The sequence below is a fragment of the Xenopus laevis genome, chromosome 7S (assembly GCF_017654675.1).
Source record: "Xenopus laevis strain J_2021 chromosome 7S, Xenopus_laevis_v10.1, whole genome shotgun sequence".
Taxonomy (NCBI): domain Eukaryota; kingdom Metazoa; phylum Chordata; class Amphibia; order Anura; family Pipidae; genus Xenopus; species Xenopus laevis.
Genome location: NC_054384.1, coordinates 49,635,856 through 49,659,430, shown reverse-complemented (window position 1 = coordinate 49,659,430; position 23,575 = coordinate 49,635,856). Strand labels below are relative to the sequence as shown.

The window sequence follows — 23,575 nt, the reverse complement described above, 5'->3', positions numbered from 1 at the left end:
TGACTTCAAACTCCAAGAAAAATAGTGGCACAATAATGAGTTTTAACGAACAGAGAAAACAAATTGCTTAGTTTTGGTTAATCGGTCGGCACGGAGAATCGACTGACAGCAAACGCCACAACAAAGATTTATTTTCCTCACAAAAAAATAGGCATGATCATAAACCTCGCACGCTCAGTCCAAAGTCGACTACGTGCTGCGTCAGCACGCTTATATCATATGTCTGACGTCATAGTGTCGCGAGTTGAGATCTGTGACGTTTGACTAAGCTTTCCGGAAGGAATCAAGGAGTTCGGTAACGGTGCTGCGGGACTTTTAAACAACGCTCCGAGACTACAGTCTGTGTTAAGAAACTCTGGACTGTCACATGAAAATCGAGGCTGTTGTACGGTATGTACAATGTCCCATTGCCTCCACTTAGTCTATTTTATAATGATTAGTTTCTATGAGGAATAATCCTAGCTAAGAGGTTTACCCGATTATACTGGCAACACTTAGGAAAGTCATGTAGTATTCATTTTGACATAACGTCGTATTAAGTTAAGTCGGTGAAGTGTTAGGTTTAGGTACAATATGTTATCATTTACATCCAGCTCTTTTGGTGATTTGATGAGTCCTGTTGTGCCACATGTTTATTCTTTGGGAACTGCCAGGAACTGACCAAATCTCAGGATCACACAATCCATTTACACATTCTTCACAGTGGCTCTACTTTATCTGGTAATTCGTATGCAAAAAATACATGGAACCTGAATACCATTGGTTCTTTGAGGACAACAGTAACATTGTTCAATTACTGGATTGTTTGTAAAGGGTTAATTCACTTCTAAAGTATTTTTGTAACATTTTTCCTGGGTTGGCAAAATTAAAAAGCAAATGCTTTTTGCCTGCTATTTTAATCTGTAGTTAATCTGCTATTAATGATTTAAAATAATTATAATTAGATAAGAAGTCTTTAAATTTCTCGTGATGCATACTTATGCAAAAATGCTTTCTGAATTATCATTCTTTGTAGAACAATGGCATATGCTGCATCACTTTACAAAGTTTATACATACTTATCCTCAGTCCATGTCCCAGTGGAGCTTCCAATCTAAGGTCACACTTGAGAGTGGGAAAATGAGTACCCAGAGTAAGCTCATACAAGCATGGGCTGGACATAGAAACTAGTTGCAGATGCAATGCTATCGCCATTGTACATTGTCAAAGAAAGCCCTTTCTCCTTCCATAAGAACTGTGATGTGTGGCGTGGGTCAGAAAAAAAATTATCCCGCACCTGACCGTAACCCTCAAAATGTTGCAGTTTTAGGACCCGCACCTAGCACTTACCCATGCCTTCATGTTAAGAGAGGACAGCCCCCCCCAATTGATGAATAATGTCAACGTATCCACAATAATTTATTATAGCCCATACAGTGTTTTCAAAAGCATTCAGACTCTTGATCATATCTAATTTTGCAGGATAACAAATATTACCCGGACACTTTGTTCTCTGATATTTTTGTTTCAAACAACGTATCCTCAGAAATTAGTTGTCTAAGAAGGTTTGCATTCACCCAGGTCATGATTTACAGTCTAAGTCTAAAATAACTGAACTGGACCTTGAAAGTAGCTGCTTGGATGAGTGGTGGAAAATATTTTCTCGATTACTGAGCAGGTCCTTGAGACTAAGGGGCAGATTCACTAAAGGGCGAAGTGACTAACGCTTGCGAAAATTCGGCAGCGTGATGTCATTTTGGCACTTCGCCAATTTACTAACGGTAGCTGGCATAAATTCGCTGGCATAATTTCACAAGGAGATAGATTCTGGCGCAACTTCGCACTCTAACGCCAGGAGAATTTACGGTCTGGCAAAAGAGCGTTACTACGCAAATTCACTAAGTTTTTGATTTTATTGACCCTTACCTCTATCGCCAGACTTGCCTTCGCCACCTCAGACCAGGCGAAGTGCAATAGAGTAGAATTTTTCTAAGTCCCAAAAAACGCTGGCGTTTTTTCCTATTTAAAGGGTGATAGACTGAAATTTTTTTTTCCTGGTATCCGCCTTCCCCCCTACATTTGCTAACATATGGCACCTAAACTATACTGTGGGTACATGTGTAGGGCAATATAACAACTTTTATATAATTTTATTAAGGTTCCCTGGCCTTGTGTAGTGTTATGTATTTGCTGCAGGCCATTGTACTTTAACTGCACGCTGTATGCTAATTAGCCAACGCTAGTGTAACTTCGAACTGCTGAGCGTAATTTCGCTGGCGTAATTTCGCCAGCATTCGGTATCCTTGGCTCAACTTCGGATCTCCGTGACTTAGCTTTGTCCAGGCGAATTCACACCTGGCGAAGTGTTGCGATGTGCGCAAAGCCATCGCTGGCAAATTTTCGCATGTTAGTGAATTTGCCCCTATAAGTCTGCTATATTCAAATCCAAAAAAAGGAGTTAAGATAAGCCAGGCTTCACAGTGGTAGATCCGAACAAACAGAATATTACATACCTGTGTGTGCCCCCATTTACTGTAAATGTATGTATAGGTCATCCTGTATATTGCCACATAAACAGGACGCATCTAATCTATGCATTTGCTGATTCTCCACAGTATCTGACAGGGTGAACAGGACAGAAACCATTTGAGTGGCCATACATGTTCATAACCACCTTACACTGTTGCATTAAGTTAGGCTGTCTGAACAATCAAAAAAGATATGAAGTTAAGAGAAGTTGCTTTTCACTTTCTTATTTGTTGATGCATCATGCATGCATGAGCAGATTACATTTTTCAGACAGGATACATACTCTCCAATTTGACATACACGTGACCCAGACCGTATCCTGGCTAGAACTGGACATATGACCACAGAACTGCAATGCTAACCACTGTCCGACCATGTGGCCAAGAAGAAGCAAATGGTTGATTGTGTTTTTGGAAAAAACAATTATACCATGTACAAAATGTCTTTTTCCGGCAATAATTGTATTGAGTTTTAAAGTTTTTCTTTACCCACATGTCTTAATGGCCCACTTCAGCAGGTCAATGGGTTTGATGTGTTGTTTGTAAAAAATTTTGCAGGAACTCGGATGAAGCAGCGCACACTCCTCTCCTCACAGTTTAATAGTTTAAGCCCGGTGCACAGTGTAGAGGGCACGGCAACCCTCAGGAATACGTACTTAACCAAACAAATACACTGGCACACGTGGCAATTCAGGTGCCGGGTTACCCCGTGCTCTTTATTGTGCGGACGTGCCACGTCCGCACAATAAAGAGCACGGGGTAACCCGGCACCTGAATTGCCACGTGTGCCAGTGTATTTGTTTGGTTAAGTTGTTTGTAAAAAAAACACTTGAGTTGAATTTACAAAAGACTAAAAAGCGTGAGAAACTTTTTTTGTTTTTATTTTTTGTCTTTATTCTGTCTAACCTAGACATTCTATACATTATATGTTTTTAAATATTAAGATTAATACTTTTTTCCCTCACAGAATGCTGCAAGCCATAGCATTATTGTGTGTAGACCTATATCCTCTCCTTGAATGTTGAGAGACTGGAAGAAATGGAAGAGGAGCAACTGCGATACAGCCGCAGATTGGTGATCAGATTTACTTTTTGTTTTTATATATTATTGAATTTAGGTTGTAGTACTAATATTATTTTTGCAGATAGTGTATGCTAGTCTTCACATCATACATTTTAAAGGAGAACTAAACTTGGAAAAAAGCATCTGGCTACAAATGCCATATTTTGTATACTGAACTTACTGTATAACCCCCAGCAGCCTTATAACAATAATTCTCCATGCCTTCTATTTTATTCAGTGTCTACCCATCATAGATCTAGTTAGGCCAATCTCTTGAATGCCAGTGGCATTTGCTTTGGCTGCTTCTGAGACCCCAAATCTAGTGGGTTGTCAGAAATCAACAGAATGTTAGCAGAAAGGGAGGTTACCCCTTTTATAGTTGCTAATACTACAGTGCAGATTGTTAATAAGTTTTGAAGCAGATGTACTGGTTTCTGTGCTGATGTAATATGAATCTGAATTAATTACCAACCAGCTTTGTATCATTCATTTTTTATAGTATGTGGGTTTACAAAAATAAACATACTATTTGCATTAATTCAAATGTGTAGTAAATGTGAATCATATTGGATCACCATCTTAGTTCACGCATTACATTTGAGCCTTAGTAATTAGGGATGCACCGAATCCAGGATTTGGTTTGGGATTCTGCCTTTTTGAGCAGGATTCGGATTCGGCTGAATTGAATCCTAATTTGCATATGCAAATTAGGGACGGGAGGGAAATCACTGACTTTTTGTCAGAAAACAAGGAAGTAAAAAAGTTTTCCCCTTCCCACCCCTAATTTGCATATGCAAATTAGGATTCAGATTCGGTATTCGGCCGAATCTTTATTGAAGGATTCGTTGGTTCGGCCAAATCCCAAATAGTGGATTCGGTGCATCCCTATTAGTAATCAACTATCTGTTATTTAAAGGGATTTTTTTTTAAATTTTAGTTAGTTATTACCTTATACTGTGTACATTACAGATAATTGTGCCATTTAAAATGTTTTTCTATAATTTTTATTATTTTCATTATAACCAGAACAAAGAATACACCATGTAGCAATGACAAAAACGCAATTGATCATAAATATACTGGGATGTTCAGTTACTTACTCATTATTGAAATCATTATATCAGTTCCAAGGATCAAGGGAACATAAATGAAAAGGAAAGGTAAACTATCAAATAGAAGGAATTAAAAAAAAAAAATTGCAAAACAAATAGTTAAGGGATCCATTATCCAGAAACCTATTATCCAGAAATTTATGAATTATGAAAAGGCCATCTCTCATAGGCTCCATTTTAATCAAATAGTTCAAGTCTTTAAAAATAATTACCTCTTACTCTGTAATAAAAAAAAAATACCTTGTACTTGATACCAACTAATTATAATAATCACTATATAATAGTTACTATTATATAGTTACTATATAATTGTAACTATAATAAATGCTTATTGGAGGCAAAGCAAGCCTACTGTTTTAATTAATGTATAAATAATTTTAAGCAGATTTAAAGGAACGGTAACACAAAAAATAAGTGTTTTAAAGAAATGACAGTTTAATGTACTGTTATTCTGCACTGGTAAAACTGTTGTTTGCTTCATAAACACAACTATAGTTTATATAACAAGCTGCTGTGCAGCTATGGGGACAGCCATTCAAGCACAGGATACACATTAGATAACAGATAAGTGCTGAAAAATTCCATTGTATACTATAGTGATCATCTCCTATTCACCTTTTGTCCCCATAGCTACACAGCAACTTGTTTGTATAAACTAGTAGTGTTTCAGAAGCTAATACATCAGTTGTACTAGTGCAGTGTAATTCTTTAAAACACTTTCATCTTTTGGTGCTACTGTTCCTTTAAGTTATGGAGATCCAAATTATGGACCCCCTCCCATATGGAAAGACAAGGGAGCCTCTGCAATAAATGTCCTAATGTCTCCATCTCCATCACCAGTTCTTTGGCTTTGAACCTTTTGGAGCAAAGTTCATTTAACCCTGTGAGTAAATTTGAGCCCCCAATTTTACATTTCCCAGGGGACGGCTTCAAAATGGTATAAATTCCTGGAAAACATGATACAAGTATGCAAAATTGGGTTCTAGTGGTTAGCAGTTTTGATAACATTTCTGAAAATATCCTCAAAACTTGCATTGTCATTAGGTACCCATATAAAACATAAAAAAATTATGTGTTGTAAGACCCCATAACATAGCATGAAAACCATATATTTTTCTCAAAGTATTTAAAAGAGGTAGGTTTTGGGTCAAACATTTTGAGCATTTCACAGTACAAGCAGATCCATATCAGTCATGGGCCCCCGTTGGATGGCACCATACGCCAATAAGCTGCATGTTGGCAGCCTTTATTGGCCCATGATTAGCTTTTAACAATGCATTCTCTATAGCAGATTCTAACTTGTTTCTTAGATGGGTACTGTAGGGTTCTCTGTTGTGTCCAATTAACTCAATAAGAGGGCATTATAAACAGTGTATTTGTGTAATGTCATCCTTTCTAGGATATGGAAAACTGGGCGTCTAAGAAGCAGGCTGGCTGTTTAGGTTGTGCATTTGGATTTTAAATATATAGGATCTTTACAAACTGGCAGATGAGATTCATTGTTGATAAATGTAAAGTTATGCACCTGGCATGTAAAAATATGCAAGCCACTTATATGCTTAATGGGACTTCACTATGCACATCCATAATGATAAAGGACGCTGGAGTCCTTGTGGATAAAAAACTTGGCTGTAGCAAGAGCAAACAAGGTCTTGTGCTGTATTAAAAGGGGCATAGATTTGCAGGAAAAGGGGGTTATTCTTGCACTGTACAGAGCGCTGGTAAGGCCCCATCTATAATATGCCGTACAATTTTGAAGCGCTCAAATGGGACATTATTGATTTCGCAAGGGTCCAAAAAAGGGCAACTAAGCTGGTAAGAGGTATGGAAAATCACAGCTGTAAGGAAAGACTGGCCAAGTTGGGGTTATTCACGCTAGAGTAGAGGAGCTTAAAGGACCAGTAACACCAAAATTTTTTATCTAAAAATTCCATTCCAAATGCTAAAATAATAGCCATACCCTAATACATTGATATAAATTACCTAGCTGTTTTTTTCAAAAAATGTCAAAATAGCCTGGCTCTCTGTAAAACGGCGAAAAGGCGACCAGTTCCCACAGCGTGCTCGCTCCCGACCTGTTCCTGCCCATAGAACCGGAAGTGAGGAACAGGAAGCCGGGAGGTAAGGTATTCACAGTCCGAGTGAGAACTGCCGAGGGGAGAGAGAGACTACAGGGAGGGAAAGGCAGTGTGTGCAGACAGACTGCCGTGATAGAAATGCTGGGCGGAACAGAATTGTTGGGCAGAAGAGCGGGCTAGAGGCTGCTCTAAGATAAGAAATGCTACGTGGGATCAAACGGAACGGCTGGACAAACAGCCGTTCTGCTCCCTTTACACAGCATGTCTCTCTCTCTCTCGCCCCGCAGACTCTCTTCACAAGCCTTTCACTTCTTTCTACAATTTATGTCTCTCCTCCCCCCCTGCAGCTTTTCTGTATCTCTACCGGCTCGTTTGTCCAGCTGTTCCGTTTGATCCCACAAAGCATTTCTTATCTTAGAGCAGCCTCTAGCCCGCTCTTTTACCCAGCGATTCTGTTCCCAGCATTTATCTGACGGCAGTCTGTCTGCACACACTGCCGTTCTCTCTCGGACTGTCAATACGAGCAGGTAGAGAGAAAATGTTGGTGTTACTGGTCCTTTAAGGGGTGATATAACTATATGTGTGTGTGTGTGTGTGTGTGTGTGTGTGTGTGTGTGTATATATATATATATATATATATATATATATATATATATATATATATATATATATATATATATATATATATATATATATATAAAAAATTCCTTCCTGATTCCAAGATGGCAATCGGAGCAGTCCCTGAATCAACCTGAATCAAGGAATTTTTTTCTTCCTCTAAGGCAAATTTGAGATGCTTCGGAATGTTTATTAGCAGTTAGGCAGGTTATATATAGACTTAAAATGTTGAACTTGATTGAGTGTGTCTTTTTTTCTACCTAACTTACTATGTTATTGTTTCCAAATTTTACTGTAATTAAAGAATCCTCAATTTGCCGCAATTCCAACTTTTTATACGGTCAGGATTATAGCACAATTACTTATGCAACTTGTTTGGGCATACCACATGTGGTCCAATTCTTCACAGTGCTATTTTTTGAGTCATACAGGTGTCTGCTGGTTCACTTAAAGCAGTCACCTATAAAGGAATTTAGTGTAAAAAGAAAAACTGGATAAATAGGCTGCGCAATATAAACAATGTTTCTAATATAGTTAGTTAGCCAAAAATGTAACGTATAAAGGCTGGAGTGACTGGATGTCTAACATAATAGCCAGAACACTACTTCCTGCTTTTCAGCTCTCTTGGATTCCACTGATTGTTACCAGGCACTAACCAATTAGTGGCTTGAGGGGGGGGGGGGGGGCACATGGGTCATAAATGTTGCTTTTGAATCTGTGCTGCATGCTAATCAATTGCAAACTCACTGAACAGTTATGTCCCATGTGGCCCCCCTTCAAGTCGCTGACTAACTCAGAGTTAGAGAGTCTTAATCTTGGCTCTCTTGTTATATTGAAATACAACTTCCAGTAGCTTTAAAATGTACGAGTATAGGATCCGTAATTGGGAAAGCGGTTGTCCAGAAAGCTCCAAATTGCAGAATGGCAATCTCCCATTGACTCTATTATTAATTTATAATTCAGATTTTGTAAAATGATTTCCTTTTTCCTCTGCAGTAGTGAATCATTCCAACTAAGATATAATAAATCCTTATTGGATTCAGAATAATCCTATTAAGTTTAATTAATTATTTTTTAGTAGGCGTGTGGTAATCTAAATTACGGATAGACACTCCTTATCTAGAAAACCTCAGGCCCCTAGCATTCTGGATAACAGGTCCCATACTTGTATGTTCCATTAACTGCATGAGTGTCTGTTAGTTTGCTGTTTTTTTGCCAATGCTGGCCTTAAATCATAGTTTTAAATAATCTTTACCCTATCTGAATTTATTGGATTTTATTTGTAATCATGACTTTTTTTATACATTTTTGTCTGCTGAAGTTTGAATTAAATGTTCTCCTTTTAGAGGCATATACTACGTCGCCGTTATGAAGATGATGGCATATCTGATGATGAGATTGAAGGAAAAAGAACCTTTGATTTGGAGGAAAAATTGATAAGCAACAAGTACAACTTTAACTTTATTACCTATATGGATGGCAAAGGTCAGACTCATAAGCTATGGGCAGCTGTAGTGTTGAAGAAAATGTTATCTTTGCTTTCACTCTTAGATATCTTGTTGTTTTTTTCTAGATTTTAACATGAAATTTATTCAAGAAGGTGGACTCAGGGTCCCAATCATTTTTACAAGTTCTGAAGGACTTGGCATCAAGTGAGTTATGTTTAGTTTTTAAACATTAAAAACAAAGATAACAAATGTACCCGCTAAATGTACCCGCTAAATGTATCAACTTAAACCGGTTTAAGAGTCGGTGACCCCCCCCCCACCCAAAGCTGCTTTAGAAGGTGAGAAATTAAACTACACTTCTATGTTATAAAACTGGTCACAAATAGAAAATAGAAAGTAATTGGAAAAAGGCTTTATTTCTGGTGATCTGAAACCAACTGAACAGGAAAAAGTGTTTGAAGGTTAACAACCCCTTGAACTATTAAGTAATACAAAACACATATTTGTCTAATTCTGCATGTTTTATCCAACAGAATGCCTGATCCTAGCTTTAGTGTGAATGATGTCAAGATGTTTGTTGGTAGGTAAACTTTAATTCTCATTTGCAGGACTTTTTTTGCTCTATACATTGTACAGTAATCTGTCTGCTAAAACTCAATGTTTAACCATCTAATAGGGAGTAGGCGTATTGTAGATGTCATGGATGTCGGCACTCAAAAGGGCACAGAAATGACAATGGCACAATGGGCAAAATACTATGAGACTCCTGAAGAAGAAAGGGGAAAACTATATAATGTGATCAGCCTGGAGTTTAGCCACACTAAACTGGAGAATCTGGTGCAGAGGCCAACAACGGTCAGAGTTTCTTCAATGCTAACTCTAATTTCTTGTTTGTTGTAGCATTTCTAGACTTTGCTTGATTTAACTTAAAAGTACATTGTAATATCTAGCCTGGTTTTCATTTGTGTGCATTAAATTGCACTAATGTTAACGTCACACCTACTTGTCACACCATTTTCACTTTCTGCTGATTGTCAGTAGTCTTGCACACTATATATAGATGTATATTTCTCTCTTCTGTTCAGTTAACTATTTTTTGGTTTTAGACTATACAGATTCATCAGTGCTGATCAAGTGCCCAAGGGAAACCCACCTCACTGTTAGCTGTAGGGGGAGGAGGGTCATTACTTCCTGACTTGTGTTAAAACTGTCTGATGCATCTGCCAGTACAACAGCCTTGGGGAGAGAATACTACAGTTCTTACTGTTAAAAAAAAAAAAAAAAACCCAGTTCATATGTTTGTTCAGTTTTTCCAGCAAGGATACCACATCCTGAATGAAGTTTATTGTCCTCCATGGTTTTATATAATCAGCAAACACACCGTATATACTCGAGTATAAGCCGAGTTTTTCAGCACCCAAAATGTGCTGAAAAAGTTTACCTCGGCTTATACTCGAGTCAGTACAAGCAGCAGACAAGTGATCGCTAAAGCAAATGCGCAGAAGTAAGCACGATTATTTACCTGGCCTCATCACGTCCCCCCTCCCTAGTTCCCACGTCACTGGATACTGAAGGAGAGAGACGGCTGACCGTCCCTGCCTGCGTCCCCTCCCACATTCTTCCCTACGTGCGTGAATGCAGGCTCAGAGGCACGGGCGATCCCATTTATGTGCAGGGGAGGGAGCTTTCCTCCTCTCTCACTCGCTGCCCTGTCAGCAATAAGGGCTGCTGTTGTAAATCAACGTTTTCCGGAGCCGGCAGGCTCCATACATTGATAGTGCTTAAGCTAAATATATGCAGGAAACCAAGAGAACTCTGATGTAAATAAGAGAAGCCCCCCTTTTACATAACCATATAGTTTGTTCTCCTGGATTTTTTGCGGTCCCTGGGAAAACGAAAAAGTAGGTTGCACTATATGATTTTAAAATTCTATCCTGTGCCTGAAATAATCTAGCCAAGGTATTTAAAAACTGTGAGGGGTTTATAAAGGTCACCAAGCAAGCAGATCGGAGTCTAATTTGCACGCCACGGGCAATCGCATTTATGTGCAGGGGAGGAAGCTTTCTTCCTCTCTCACTAGCTGACCTGTCAGCAATAAGGGCTGCTGCTGTTGTAAATCAAATGTATTCCGGAGCTGGCAGGGCCCTTCCTGCTCTCTCTCACCGCTCTGCCAGTATCCATGTGGTGAACTCCCTGTCGCATCAGAGAAAGTACAGGGATAGCAACTTGCACTAACAGTGAATGTGAGGTAGCGAATGCTTGAGAGATGAGTGGAGTGCCTGGTCTATGATGTGAACTACAACTCCCACCACTCTGCTCTGCCATCCTGCAGCACTGATCCCTGGCAGCATTATTTTCCCATCTCACATAAGTCATAGTACAGCAGAGCACATCTGCTGAAATGATTGCCTGCACTTCCCCCCCTTAGCTATCTGTATAACAGAGCTTTCCTATCCAAGTTGCTGCACAGATCCCCATTGTAAGCTGCAGTCCTGTCCTGCTCTATGGCAGCTGCGATTCTAGCTATCTGTTATTTAGGAAAATTTGGGAAACTTACCAGTAGCTGCTGCATTTCTCCCCATAGGCTTATACTCGAGTCAATAAGTTTTCCCAGTTTTTGTAGGTAAATTTAGGTACCTCGGCTTATACTCAGGTCGGCTTATACTCGAGTATATACGGTAAACATTGCAATGCCCTCCCCAAGGCATTAAAGGGGATGTTCACCTTTTGCAAAGCCCTACCAGAGTGGGTAAATAAGTAGAATTACTCATTAAAAGAAGTAATTGTACCTTAGTTAGAACCAAGTACAGGGTAGTGTTTTATTACACGGAAAAATCATTTCAAAATTATTTTTAGAAATGTTAATTATTTGATTACAATGGTGTATTGGTGATTAGCTTTCCTGTGATTTGATGCTTTCTGGAGTTTTTCAAATAATGGATCAGTTTGTATTTATACCCCCTGTAAAGACCCACACAAATCTCTAATCTAATATGAAAGAAAAGTAAAAATTACACAGTAATAACAGTTATTTACTTTAGGATTAATCTGCTCTTTGGTTCCTACGATTAAAGTGTTACTGACACGTTCCTATTAAAATAGGAACATGTCGGTATCCGTAAAAAGAAGCTGCACGTGAAATATAAGCAGCTTATAGCTCCCCAAAGCCGCCGCCAGCCCGACGAACCTTAGTAACGTCGACCCTCTGACACCGTTAAATCATATTCCTGAGTTGTTTCAGTCATGCTGGGCTGGGGGCGGCGCGATCCCTCCACCCCTTCAAAATTACAAATAATTCACTAAGGGTCACTAACTATCAAATACCAGACTTAGGTAAATTTATTTTTGTATTCAGAGGGCTTTGAAGGGGATCCATGCAGACTGTGTGCGTACATAAGTGTCCTGGGTATTATTAGAGTATGATAGCAGTTCTTCCATATGCATAATAGCGTTAAGTTCTGTGGCCCATTCTCCACTGGGTGGTGTATGACTCATTTTCCAATATCTGGGTATTACTGTCCTGAAACCAAAGGCTAATGGGGTATTTTTTGCAATGGTGTTGCGAGAAGGTGCTATTGAAAGAAGTGTGAAGTGGGAGGTCTGTGGCTATTATTTGTGAAATGTTCCACGTGTCACCTACTAGGGTGCTAAGTGGGGATTTTCCTGTAGATTTTCTCGGTTGTACAAATTGGAAAGTTTCCTGTTTTCGTTTGAGGAGAAACCCCTTGCTTAGGACTCCTGGATGGAAGAAAGGGTTCCCAATAAGGTGGGTCAATGGTCACGGTTGGGATGATAGTGAGTGGTTTGCAATTATTTTGTCCCATATAGACCAGGTTGCTTGTATAATTAACGGGAGTAACTTTGTTAGTCCTGTCAGATGCTTTCAATCATGGTAAAGCTGTGAGATGGTGTATCTGTACATCGTTCTACAATACAGCACAATTTGCACAAAGAACATCTGTATGGCAGGGTGATGAGAAAGAAGCCCTTTCTGCACTCACGCCACAGTCGCTTGTTGTATGCAAAAGCTAATTTAGACAAGTCACAGTCATTTTGGAACAAAGTGCTTTGGACTGATGAGACAAAAATTTGAGTTATTTGGTCATAACAAAAAGTGCTTTACATGGTGGATGAAGAACACTGCTACCTACTGTCAAATTTGGTGTAGATTCCATCATGCTCATGGGGCTGTGTGGCTAGTTCAGTGACTGGGGTCCTTGTTAAAGTCGAGGGTCGGATGAATTCAACCCAATATCACCAACTTCTTCAGGATAAGGTTCAAGCATCAGTCACAAAGTTGAAGTTACGCAGGGTTGGATATTCTAACAAGACAATGAACCTTAACACACTTCGGAAGCTACAAAGGCATTTATGCAGAGGGAGAAGTACAATATTCTGGAATGGCCGTCACAGACCCTCGACTTGAATATCTTGGAAAATCTATGGGATGATTTGAAGCAGGCTGTCCATGCTCGGCAACCATTAAAATTAACTGAACTGGAGAGATTTTGTATGGATGAATGGTCAAAAATACCGCCATCCAGAATCCAGACACTCCTCAAAGGCTATAGGAAGCATCTAGAAGCTGTTACGTTTGCAAAAGGAGGCTCAACTAAGTATTGATGTAATATCTGTGTTGGGGCGCCCAAATTTATGCACCTGTCTAATTTTGTTATGATGCATATTGGATATTTTCTGTTAATCCGACAAACTTTGTCACTGCTGAAATATTACTGTTTCCATGGGGCTTGTTATATATTAAAAGGAAGTTGCTACTTTGAAAGCTCAGCCAATGATAAACAAAACTCCAAAGAATTAAGAGGGGTTTCCAAACATTTTCATATGACTGTACCATTTACCCTAATCCTGGCAAAGGGTGTGGTAGATCAGGCCATAACTTTAGCTACAAACGTCTCTCCCAAACCTCCCTGCAACATTACAGCCCTGAGTAAGGCCCAACTCACTTTACCGAATGCTATTTCCGCATCGAGTGAAAGCAGGAGAACTGGTATTTTTTTCTGTTGAACAAGGTGGATGAGTGTAAAGGCTTTAAGGGTATTATCTCGTGCCTCCCTTTCCAGCACAAAAACCACTTGGTCTTGATGAATCAAACTATTTAGGCATGGCTTGATGCTATTGGCTAGCATTTTTGCGAAAGCTTGGTATCCACATTTAGAATTGAGATGGGTCTATAGCTAGTGCAATTGTTTGGGTCTTTCCCAAAGGAATTATAAGCATCCAGCATGACTGAGGAGAAGGCCTCCTCCAGGGATTTGTACAGAGCTACCGAGAAGTGGTCCAGGCCCGGGCTCTTCCCACAGGGAGTAAAGCTTATAAAGCTCATTAAGTTCCTCGGATGTGAAACGTTGGCCTAGTGTTGGCTTTATTGTAGGGTGTAGAGGTTTTGCATGAGAAGTGCTATTAACGGAAAGCTATACCCCTCACACAATGTAGGTCTCTATAAAAAGAAATTGCATAAAAGAGCTCATATGTAAAACCCTGCTTCATGTAAATAAACAAATTTTATATATATATATATATATATATATATATATATATATATATATATATATATATATATATATATATATATATATATATATATATATTTATTTATATATTTATATATATATTTATATATTTATTTATATATATATATATATATATATATATATATAAATATATAAATATATATATAAATATATATATTTATATATATATATTTATATATTTATTTATATATATCTATCTATATATCTATCTATATATATATCTATATATATATCTATATATATATCTATATATATATCTATATATATATATCTATCTATATATATATCTATCTATATATATATCTATCTATATATATATATCTATCTATATATATATCTCTATATATATATATCTCTATATATATATATCTCTATATATCTCTATATATCTATATATATCTATATATATCTATATATATCTATATATATCTATATATATATATATACTATTTTAGTAGTATGTGCCATTGGGTAATCGTAAATAGAAAACTGAAAAAATGAGGACAGGCCCCTGGGATCGTATGATTCAAAGTGCAAACAAACAAACCATACATGCTAGGTCACATGAGCCAGTTAACAGACAGAGTTCTGTCTTTTGCTTCCACACTTCTTCCTGTTACGGTTAGTTGTAGTATTTCTGGTCAAGTGATCTCTGAGGCAGCACAGAGACCATCACGAAATGGTGGCTCAAGGCAAGAGATGTAAAAGGGCAATATTTACTTAAATATATATTCCAGTTTGATAAGATTCTTTACTATGTCACTTAATTTGATATAAACTATCTGTTGCTCAAGTATTTATTTTGGGGGTATAGTTTTCCTTTAATGTATTCTAATATGTCTAAAGATAGATTTGAAACGTAGGGGTTGTTGATATTGTAGAGTGAGGCATAGTAGTTTTAAAGGTCTCGACAATCCCATTATATGTATGTATATAAGTGGCAACATGTTTCTGCTTCATCTGTTTAGCTAAGAGACTTCGACATTTGCTGAACATTTCATAAAATGTTCCCCTGCATTTCTCATTGAATCTCTTTATATTGTTGCTGGCATATGGATAGAAGTTTTTGCCTTGCATGGTTAGGTCACTTAGTATTTGGGTTTGAGAGTGATTATTTGTGTGAATGTTGTAAGTGTTCATTCACCTTAAGTGCTCTTTGTTTTTGTGACCCATGCTTGATTGGGATGCCATGGAATGCACTTTAAGGCATGGTGCATCCAATAATAGAAATTAGTTGAGTCGCCAGGTCATAGTAAGTTAGGTTTAAAAAAGAAACACATCCATCAAGTTTAACCTTTTAACCTGCCTAACTGCTAGTTGATCCAGAAGAAGGCAAAAAAACCCATCTGAAGTCTTTCCCATTCGCCTCAGATGGGGGGAAAAATCCCTTCCTGACTCCAAAATGGCAATTGGACTAGTCCCTGGATCTACTATGAGCAATCTTCCATAACACTGTATTTCCTCACTTGCTAAAAAGCCATCCAACTCCTTCTTAAAGCTAATGTATCAGCCTGTACTACCGATTCAGGGAGAGAATTCAACCTCTCACTGTAAAAAAACCCTTCCGAATATTTAGGCAGAACCTCCTTTCTTCTAATCGGACGTTGCGTCAGCTGGAAAGATCTACTGGTAAATAAAGCATTGGAGAGATTATTTTATTATCCCCTTATATATTTATACATAGTTATCATATCACCCCTTAAGCACCTTTTCTCCAGCGTGAACAATCCCAATTTGGCCACTCTTTCCTCATTGCTAAGATTTTCCATACCTTTTACCAGCTTAGTTGCCCTTCTCTGTACCCTCTCTAATTCAATAATGTCCTGTTTGAGCACTGAAGACCAAAACTGTACGCATATTTTAGATGGGGCCTTACTAATGCTCTATACAGTGGAAGAATGACCCCTTCCTGGCGTGAATCAATGCCCCTTTTAATACAGCTCAAGACCTTATTTGTCCTTGATGCTGCTGACTAGCATTGCTTGCTACAGCCAAGTTTATTATCTACAAGGACTCCAAGGTAATTTTCTGTTATGGATTTGCCTAGTGCAGTCCCATTAAGGGTATAAGTGGCTTGGATATTTTTACATCCCAGGTGCATGACTTTAGATTTATCAACATTGAATCTCATTTGCCACTTAGCTGCCCAGATTGCCAGTTTGTCAAGATCCTTAATTAAGTTGAAAAAGAATTAATTGGGCTGGATATTTTTGTGTCATCTGCAAACACTGATACATTACTTACAATACCCACTCCTAAGTCATTTATGGACAAGTTAAAGGACATGTAAACCCCCCTCCATAAAAATGTAATCAGTGAACTGCCTCTTTGAAATCTTTATATAACTGCCACTCTGGTTGTTAAAAGGTTTACAGTAAGGCTGCAGCCTCCCCTTAATCACTTAAAAATCGTTATAGTCCGTGGGCGTGGCCATGCAGCGGACCTAACCAGACGTGTTCCATCGGCTCTCTGCACCAGGGGGACTCTCATAGCTATCAATAACAGTAATATTGGACATTTTGCCTTAAGATTGAATAACTTGAGCTCCGATTACATCTAAAAGCAGCAAACCCAAGAAAAATCCGCCGTTGCTGAGGCAAACCGTAACACCAGCTCGCAAGCCTAAGATGTGTTGCCGTTCCAATATGGTGGACAGTGCGCACTCCTCCCCGGCTTCAACTCCACAACACGATCCAGAATCCGATAAACCAGAAGAGCAAATTTGGTCAGGAGGATTTATTAGCGCAGATAGCTGTAATACCCAAGCCAGATCCGCCCGATCTCCGTCCTTAATATAGACATAAAATTGCTAGCCAAAATCATGGCTACTAGGTTAAACACCTTCATCGAATGCCTTATCCATAAAGATCAATCTGGTTTTATCCCCAAGAGGCAGGTTACTGATTACGCAGAATTCTCAACCTAGTTCATATAGCTAAAACAAATGGAATACCATCAATGCTTCTTTCCCTAGATTTGGAAAAGGCATTTGATACTATCTCATGGCCTTTTCTATTTGAGGTCCTAAAAATCTTTAATTTCCCTCCATCATTTTCGCAAATCATTTCAGCACTATACTACCATCCTAGGGCAAGAGTCAATTACATGGGGTTCAGCTCCACGGAGTTCCCGATACCGAGAGGCACTAGGCAGGGATGCCCCCTGTCTCCCCTGCTGTTCACCTTAGCAATTGAACCACTTGCACAAGCTATTAGAGCTAATAAAAGAATATCGGGGGTGACAGTGGGTGATACCGAATATAAAATGCTTTATATGCGGATGACATAATTTTAACTCTAACTAAGCCCATGACATCTCTACCTTTTCTGTACGATACACTTTCTACATACTCTAAACTATCAGGTCTTGTAGTAATCTCCACCAAATCAGAAGCACTTAACATTAGCCTCCCAGATCATCAAAGGAAGCTTCTGGAAATCAACTTTGAGTTTCTCTGGCAACCAAAAGCTATGAAATATTTAGGGACATGTATATCCGTCCAATTTTCAACCATAGCCTCGGATAACTATACAAAAGTTAGCCATAAGGTTTTATCAATGATAAAGTCCTGGGGTAAACTTAATTTATCTTGGTTGGGGAGAGTTACAGCCTTGAAAATGTCTGCCCTTCCTCTCCTGTTATATATGTTTCCTACTTTGCCAATTTATCCTCCAAGAGGTCTTATTGATACTTTGCAGAAGTCTTTTAATAAGTTTGTATGGAACGGTAGGAGAGCCAGACTGAACTTTTCTACAGCCTGCCGCAGTCGCTACAAAGGAGGCTTGGGTATCCCAAATTTGAAATGTTATTTTTTCGCTGCTCAGCTGACTTAAATAGTATCCTGGCATCAGTCATAAGACACTCCGTTATGGGTCCAAATTGAACAAAACTCTCCTCCAGACGTTTACTTACGGAACATACTTTGGATTATAAATTCTACTAATAAAGCGCAGAATAATCCTATAGTTGCCAATTCAATATGACATCCATACGAACCTAACCAGTGGCACCATTTCTTGAGTGAATAGCTTGCATTCATGCATTACTTTTTCTTTTTCCTCTTTTTTTTTTTTTTTTTTTTTTTTTTGTTTTAATGTATATTTTATGTATGTAATGAATATATCTATAACAGTGATAACTATGCCCGGGGGTAAACCCAGTCAGTGCACACAAATGATGTCAACTGTTAAATTGAAAATAAAAATATTACAAAATAAATAAAAAAAATCTTTATAGTCATCTAACCTACTCTGCCCCTCCCTCTTTTGATTTTTGAGCATGCTCTGTTCTTATCAGATTACTAAACACACCCTCCAGTCTAATAGTCAATGAAGAGATAGCACTCTGATCCTACTTGTTTCTCCTAACCACCTCTTCTGAGCTCAGTGCTCTGTCCCAGCAGAAAGTTTTATAAAAGTTGTGTTTGTGTAACCTGCATTCATAAACTTTAGCATACATGTCTCAATGTTACTGATGATATATCAGAGGGAAAATGGCCACCGGGTGAAAACCGCTATTTGTTTTAGGAAAATGTGATGGTGCCGTCAGATGGAGGGGGTATATGCAGTACAAATGATGTGGCTTGGATGGGAAAGATATGTGCAATGAGTGAATGGGATTACATTTATGTGTGATATTGTAAATATGAGTGAATGGTATTATACTTGTATGAGTGAGTGGGATTACAAGTATGACTGGGATTAATCCCACTAACTCATATGCATAAACCCACTCACTCATATGCACAATCCCACTCATGATCATTATCCCACTCACCTATATGAATAATCCCATTCATGATCATAATCCCACTCACTCATGCATAATCCCACTCATACTCATAATCCCACTCATAATCCTACTCGCCCATATGCATAATACCACTCGTACTCAAAATCCGATTCACTCATACTCATAATCCCACTCATACTCATAATCCCACTCATACTCATAATCCCACTCACTCAAATGCATTATCCCACTCGCCCATATGCATAATCCCACTCATACATGTAACCCCACTCACTCATACATATAACCCCACTCACTCATACATAATCCCCTAAATATGAGTGTGAGTATGAGTGAGTGAGATTATGTATATGAGTGAGTGGGATTATGTCTATGGGTGAGTGGGAAATGCTGTGTTTATATTCATTAAATGCAGCTTCTGTCCCAACAGTAGTAGTTTTTAAATGCCTTTCTCTTCTTTCCTATTAATTTCTTTACTTAAAATGAGCTTTTCTGAAAATCATAGTTTTTGTTGCCCCAGTGCATATTTGATTTTTGCACCAGACATTAAATATCACATTATGGTCACTATTACCCAGGGGTTCAAGTACTTGCACATTCACTATATGTTCTTGGTCATTAGAGATCACTAGATCCAGAAAAGCATTTTTTATGGTTGACTCCTCAACAACTTTTGCCATAAAATTGTCATACAACAAGTTTATAAACTTGTTCCCCCATTATCATTACTTTCCCCAAACTAGCATCTTCTATTTGCATCAGTAGCTTAGCCTCCTCCTCCTCACTTACATTAGGGGATCTGTAGCATACTCCTACAATTAATTTGCCTCTTTACAATTGCTGAAGAGCTCCACCCATAAGACTTCCACTCTCTCATTTTTTAACATTACCTCCACCTTCATATTAGCTTTTAAATCCTGCCTAACAAACAGACATACCACTCCTCCTTTACTATTACCTCTGTCCCTCCGAAACAAAGTATAGCCACTGATATTAACTGCTCAGTCATGCTACTGATTCAGCCATGTTTCGGCCACACCAATCACATCATATTTTCCCTTCAGCACCATCATTTCCAGCTCTCCCATTTTACCAGTCAGAGTCCTTGCATTTGAAAACTGTTACTATATTGAACATATGACATGTGGTCCTCCCTATGCTTAACAGTACCCACAACCAAATCTCCTCCCCCATTTTCCCTTCCTTTGCCACTACCTCATCTAACCTGTCTTCTCTCCCCCCACACCTAGTTTAAAATCTCCTCCAACCCTCTAGCCATCTTCTCCCCCAAAACAGCTGCACCATCATCATTGAGGTGCAGCCCATCCAATTACGAGAACAGACGTTTGGTATACCAAGGTCTAGATGCACCAGGCTATGATCAGCAATAGTTTGGGGGCATATCTTGGTGTGTCTGGCGCAGTTACCAGGGCAAAAGGGAAGCCCCATATGTACTTAATCCCTTAATGCTGTAGAACATGCAATAATGGTTGCAAGGCCCTTCTTTGAGACAAGGTGCGTTGTCCCCATCAAAGTCAAATTCTTTCAGTTCGTTGGCCTTCCGTATTATGCTTTCTGCATAGAATTGTACTCTACAGACACTCTACAGATAAATATCAGAGTTACATGGGGCACTCTATCAATTTCAATATGGGTACCCACCACTTGGCCCAACATGGTATTGAAAATTCCCTGTACTGAGGGGAGAAGATCTTCAGAGCCTGTGGCTTCTGGCAGTCCTTTAATGCATATATTGTTGTTATGGGGTTTGCTGCTCTTGTACATCTCCTCAGTCTCTGCCATTGCAACTGCTCCACCTTTGGGATCCCTCTAGATTGGGCACAGGGGAAAAGGGAGTACCTGCCAACAGCTGTGAAGAGTGCTCTATCGGGTCTACCTCCGACTGTTCCAGTTCGGGGGTGGCCGGAAACGGGTGACTTGGTGTATTACTGCTTTCACGTGGTGCTTCCTCGTCTAGGCTCGCTGCTTAAGATGGCTGCTGCTCGCTGTCCCTCTGACTGTTAAATATGACTTCTCCTTTAAGACAACTAATTTTACAATCATGGTGGTTTGAGATTTGTATCTCCTTATGGAAAATTTGTCAGTAGTCCTAAAGTTGGTGAAAATTATTTGCAGCTCTTCCTGCTTCCTACTTCCTGGTGTTACGATCCTTTAGGCCACAGGCAGCTGGTTCAAGCAAATGTAAGGGCAAGGTTACATGTGCATTTTTACTTTGGATTTTTAAAAACACACAGTCAAGAGTAAATGTGCTCATAATTAAGCCCTACTGAAAATAATGGAATACGCGCTATAGCAATTTCCACTGGGTGTTTGTGAGCCAACATCCGCCACAAAACACCAGTATTTGATTTTTTAGTGGAATCAGCATATTATTGAACTCTGTGTGATCCGCATTTTTGGAAATGCACTTTGCTGAAATACGCCGCATATTTTCATTATGGCCAAACTTTTGCAAGATGGAATGCTCATATACGTATTTGCGCCATTGTCTGCTGGTGACATAATTATGACGCATATCGACGATCAGTCCAGCTACATTTTGCATATAAATTGCTTTTCCGCTTGTTTTTTTTTCCACAAAATTTTAATAAAATACTCCAGAGTGGAATTGTGGGGAATAAGAAAAACCAGAAATGCATGTTGGGGGAAAAAACCCTACAGGCTGAAAAATGCACATTATCTTGAGCATGTGGTTTCATTGGCATATTCGCACGTTTTTAAAAATGCCACTTAAAAACACCATCTGAACTCGCCCTAAAAGATGTAAAGCGGCTAAGCACATGAATGACTCCTCAAGCAGTATACTTCCATTTGCCATGTGGGCTAATTGGTAGGAGTACAAGTGAAACTTGCCTAAACATTTATTTATTTATTTATTTATTTATTTATTTATAGCAGTCTAGCCACCGGCTTCCCTATTACATCCTGTGCCCATCTTATTAAGCCTTGTTGTTCACCTTCCAAATTCTTTGGGCTCCTTTTCCAGGACATCAAGCAGGGCCTCTTTGAATCCCAGAAGAAGTGCATAGATGTTTTGTCAAGAATTATGCCCGTGGTGGTGCCGGTACCTACACAGGTTATGGGCATGCATGAAGGTCCTTAGGGGCAGACCCCCTTGAATAGCCTTCCATGCAATGTCCTTGTGTTTGTTGATCAGTCTGTCTGAAGAGACATTCTCTGAGACAGTCTTTACGGTGTCAACAGGGAGCCTGGAATAGACTCCAACACATCCTTGGCTCTGATCAATTTGTGAATCGTTTTAGGTTTCCACAAGTCGGGCTTGACTCCCAATTGGTGTTCCCTCACAAACTTTGTAACATCCATGTAAAAACAAGGGGTGTTCCAGTTGTAAGGGTAGGAGCTGTCCCATTTGTCCCACTCTAGCACACGTCAAAGTGGTAACATTTATGTTATACTTTCTGAAAATACCTGACCGGAAATAAGTGTTTGGAAGCTCAGCAACACCTTTAATACTGTTTATAAGGACGATGGAGAAGGGTGGCTTGTGACTCCAGAAAAATGTGGGGGCCATGATAAGATGTCATTTAGGTGTGACCAGCCACAAGTTTACATAAATTAGTGTGTGATGCAACACCTGGCTGTGCATCCTACTGTTCCTCTCCTTGAACCAACTACTACCTCTGCCATTGTTTTGCTCTTTGATGTATAAACTAGTGCCAGCCCTACTACCTCTGGTGACATTAGAAATGGGTAGTTTAGCCATTTGTTTGCAAGCCTTGATGATATGTTGGTCAAACTGTGTCTGGTTTGGGGGAGTATGGGTTATAGTCAGGTGTAGGGTGAGCATTTGCCAATCTATGCATCTCTAGTGTAAATATTTCACCAGTTAGCCTGCCTGTTGTGCCATATGTAATAACCCCAACCATAACAATTCTTTTAGTCCAATATTCTTGCTTTTGTAGTGAAAACGCCTGCATTAACTTGTTTGCATGTTCAGTAATTAATTGTTCTATGTGAGCATGGTTTGTGGGGTGGACATGGAAGTTTTATGATTCATATTGTGTCATAATGAGACACATGGGGGTCTCTCATGAGATATATGTGCCTATTTTGCTCAGCTTCCCCTGGAATTTGTCTCCATTTTCAGTTGTGTTCAGAATAATATTGTGTGTTTAAAAAGTGTATAAAGCTCACAATCCATATAATAGCTTTTATTTCCATACACACAAATGCACTGGGAACATGGAAGCATTATATTTCAAATCAAAACATGAAGATTAAATTATGAAATGTGTTATTCCTTTACATAAAGTAAAGAAAAGGGAATATTAAGCTGTTACAAAAAATAGCAGTGTCTGCATTCTTCTTTACAAACTCAGTCATTCACTTTATAATTGAATTTAATTCTACATACTTTCTAGGACACCTGTTTACTTTACCATCAGTTATCCTTTGTTTTATTAA

At 38.8% G+C, this 23,575-nt stretch overlaps 1 protein-coding gene across 11 annotated transcripts in view; it reads left to right on the top strand.

The window, feature by feature from the left end:
* The first annotated feature begins 231 nt into the window (after positions 1 to 231).
* The window catches only part of LOC108697539 (lysine-specific demethylase 2A), a 165,265-nt gene continuing 141,921 nt past the window's right edge, over positions 232 to 23,575 (top strand). For 4 of the 11 annotated variants that reach the window (XM_041571206.1, XM_041571198.1, XM_041571197.1 and 1 more), the window contains exons 1-6: positions 232 to 390; positions 3,475 to 3,581; positions 8,724 to 8,862; positions 8,951 to 9,029; positions 9,359 to 9,405; positions 9,502 to 9,680. In XM_041571206.1, coding sequence (XP_041427140.1) covers positions 3,546 to 3,581; positions 8,724 to 8,862; positions 8,951 to 9,029; positions 9,359 to 9,405; positions 9,502 to 9,680 — 480 coding nt within the window. In that variant the 5' untranslated portion in view covers positions 232 to 390; positions 3,475 to 3,545. Of the gene's footprint in view, positions 391 to 3,474; positions 3,582 to 4,595; positions 4,730 to 7,199; positions 7,287 to 8,723; positions 8,863 to 8,950; positions 9,030 to 9,358; positions 9,406 to 9,501; positions 9,681 to 23,575 lie in introns of those variants that run through there. The other 7 variants (XM_041571203.1, XM_041571201.1, XM_041571204.1 and 4 more) reach the window with 7 other exon arrangements.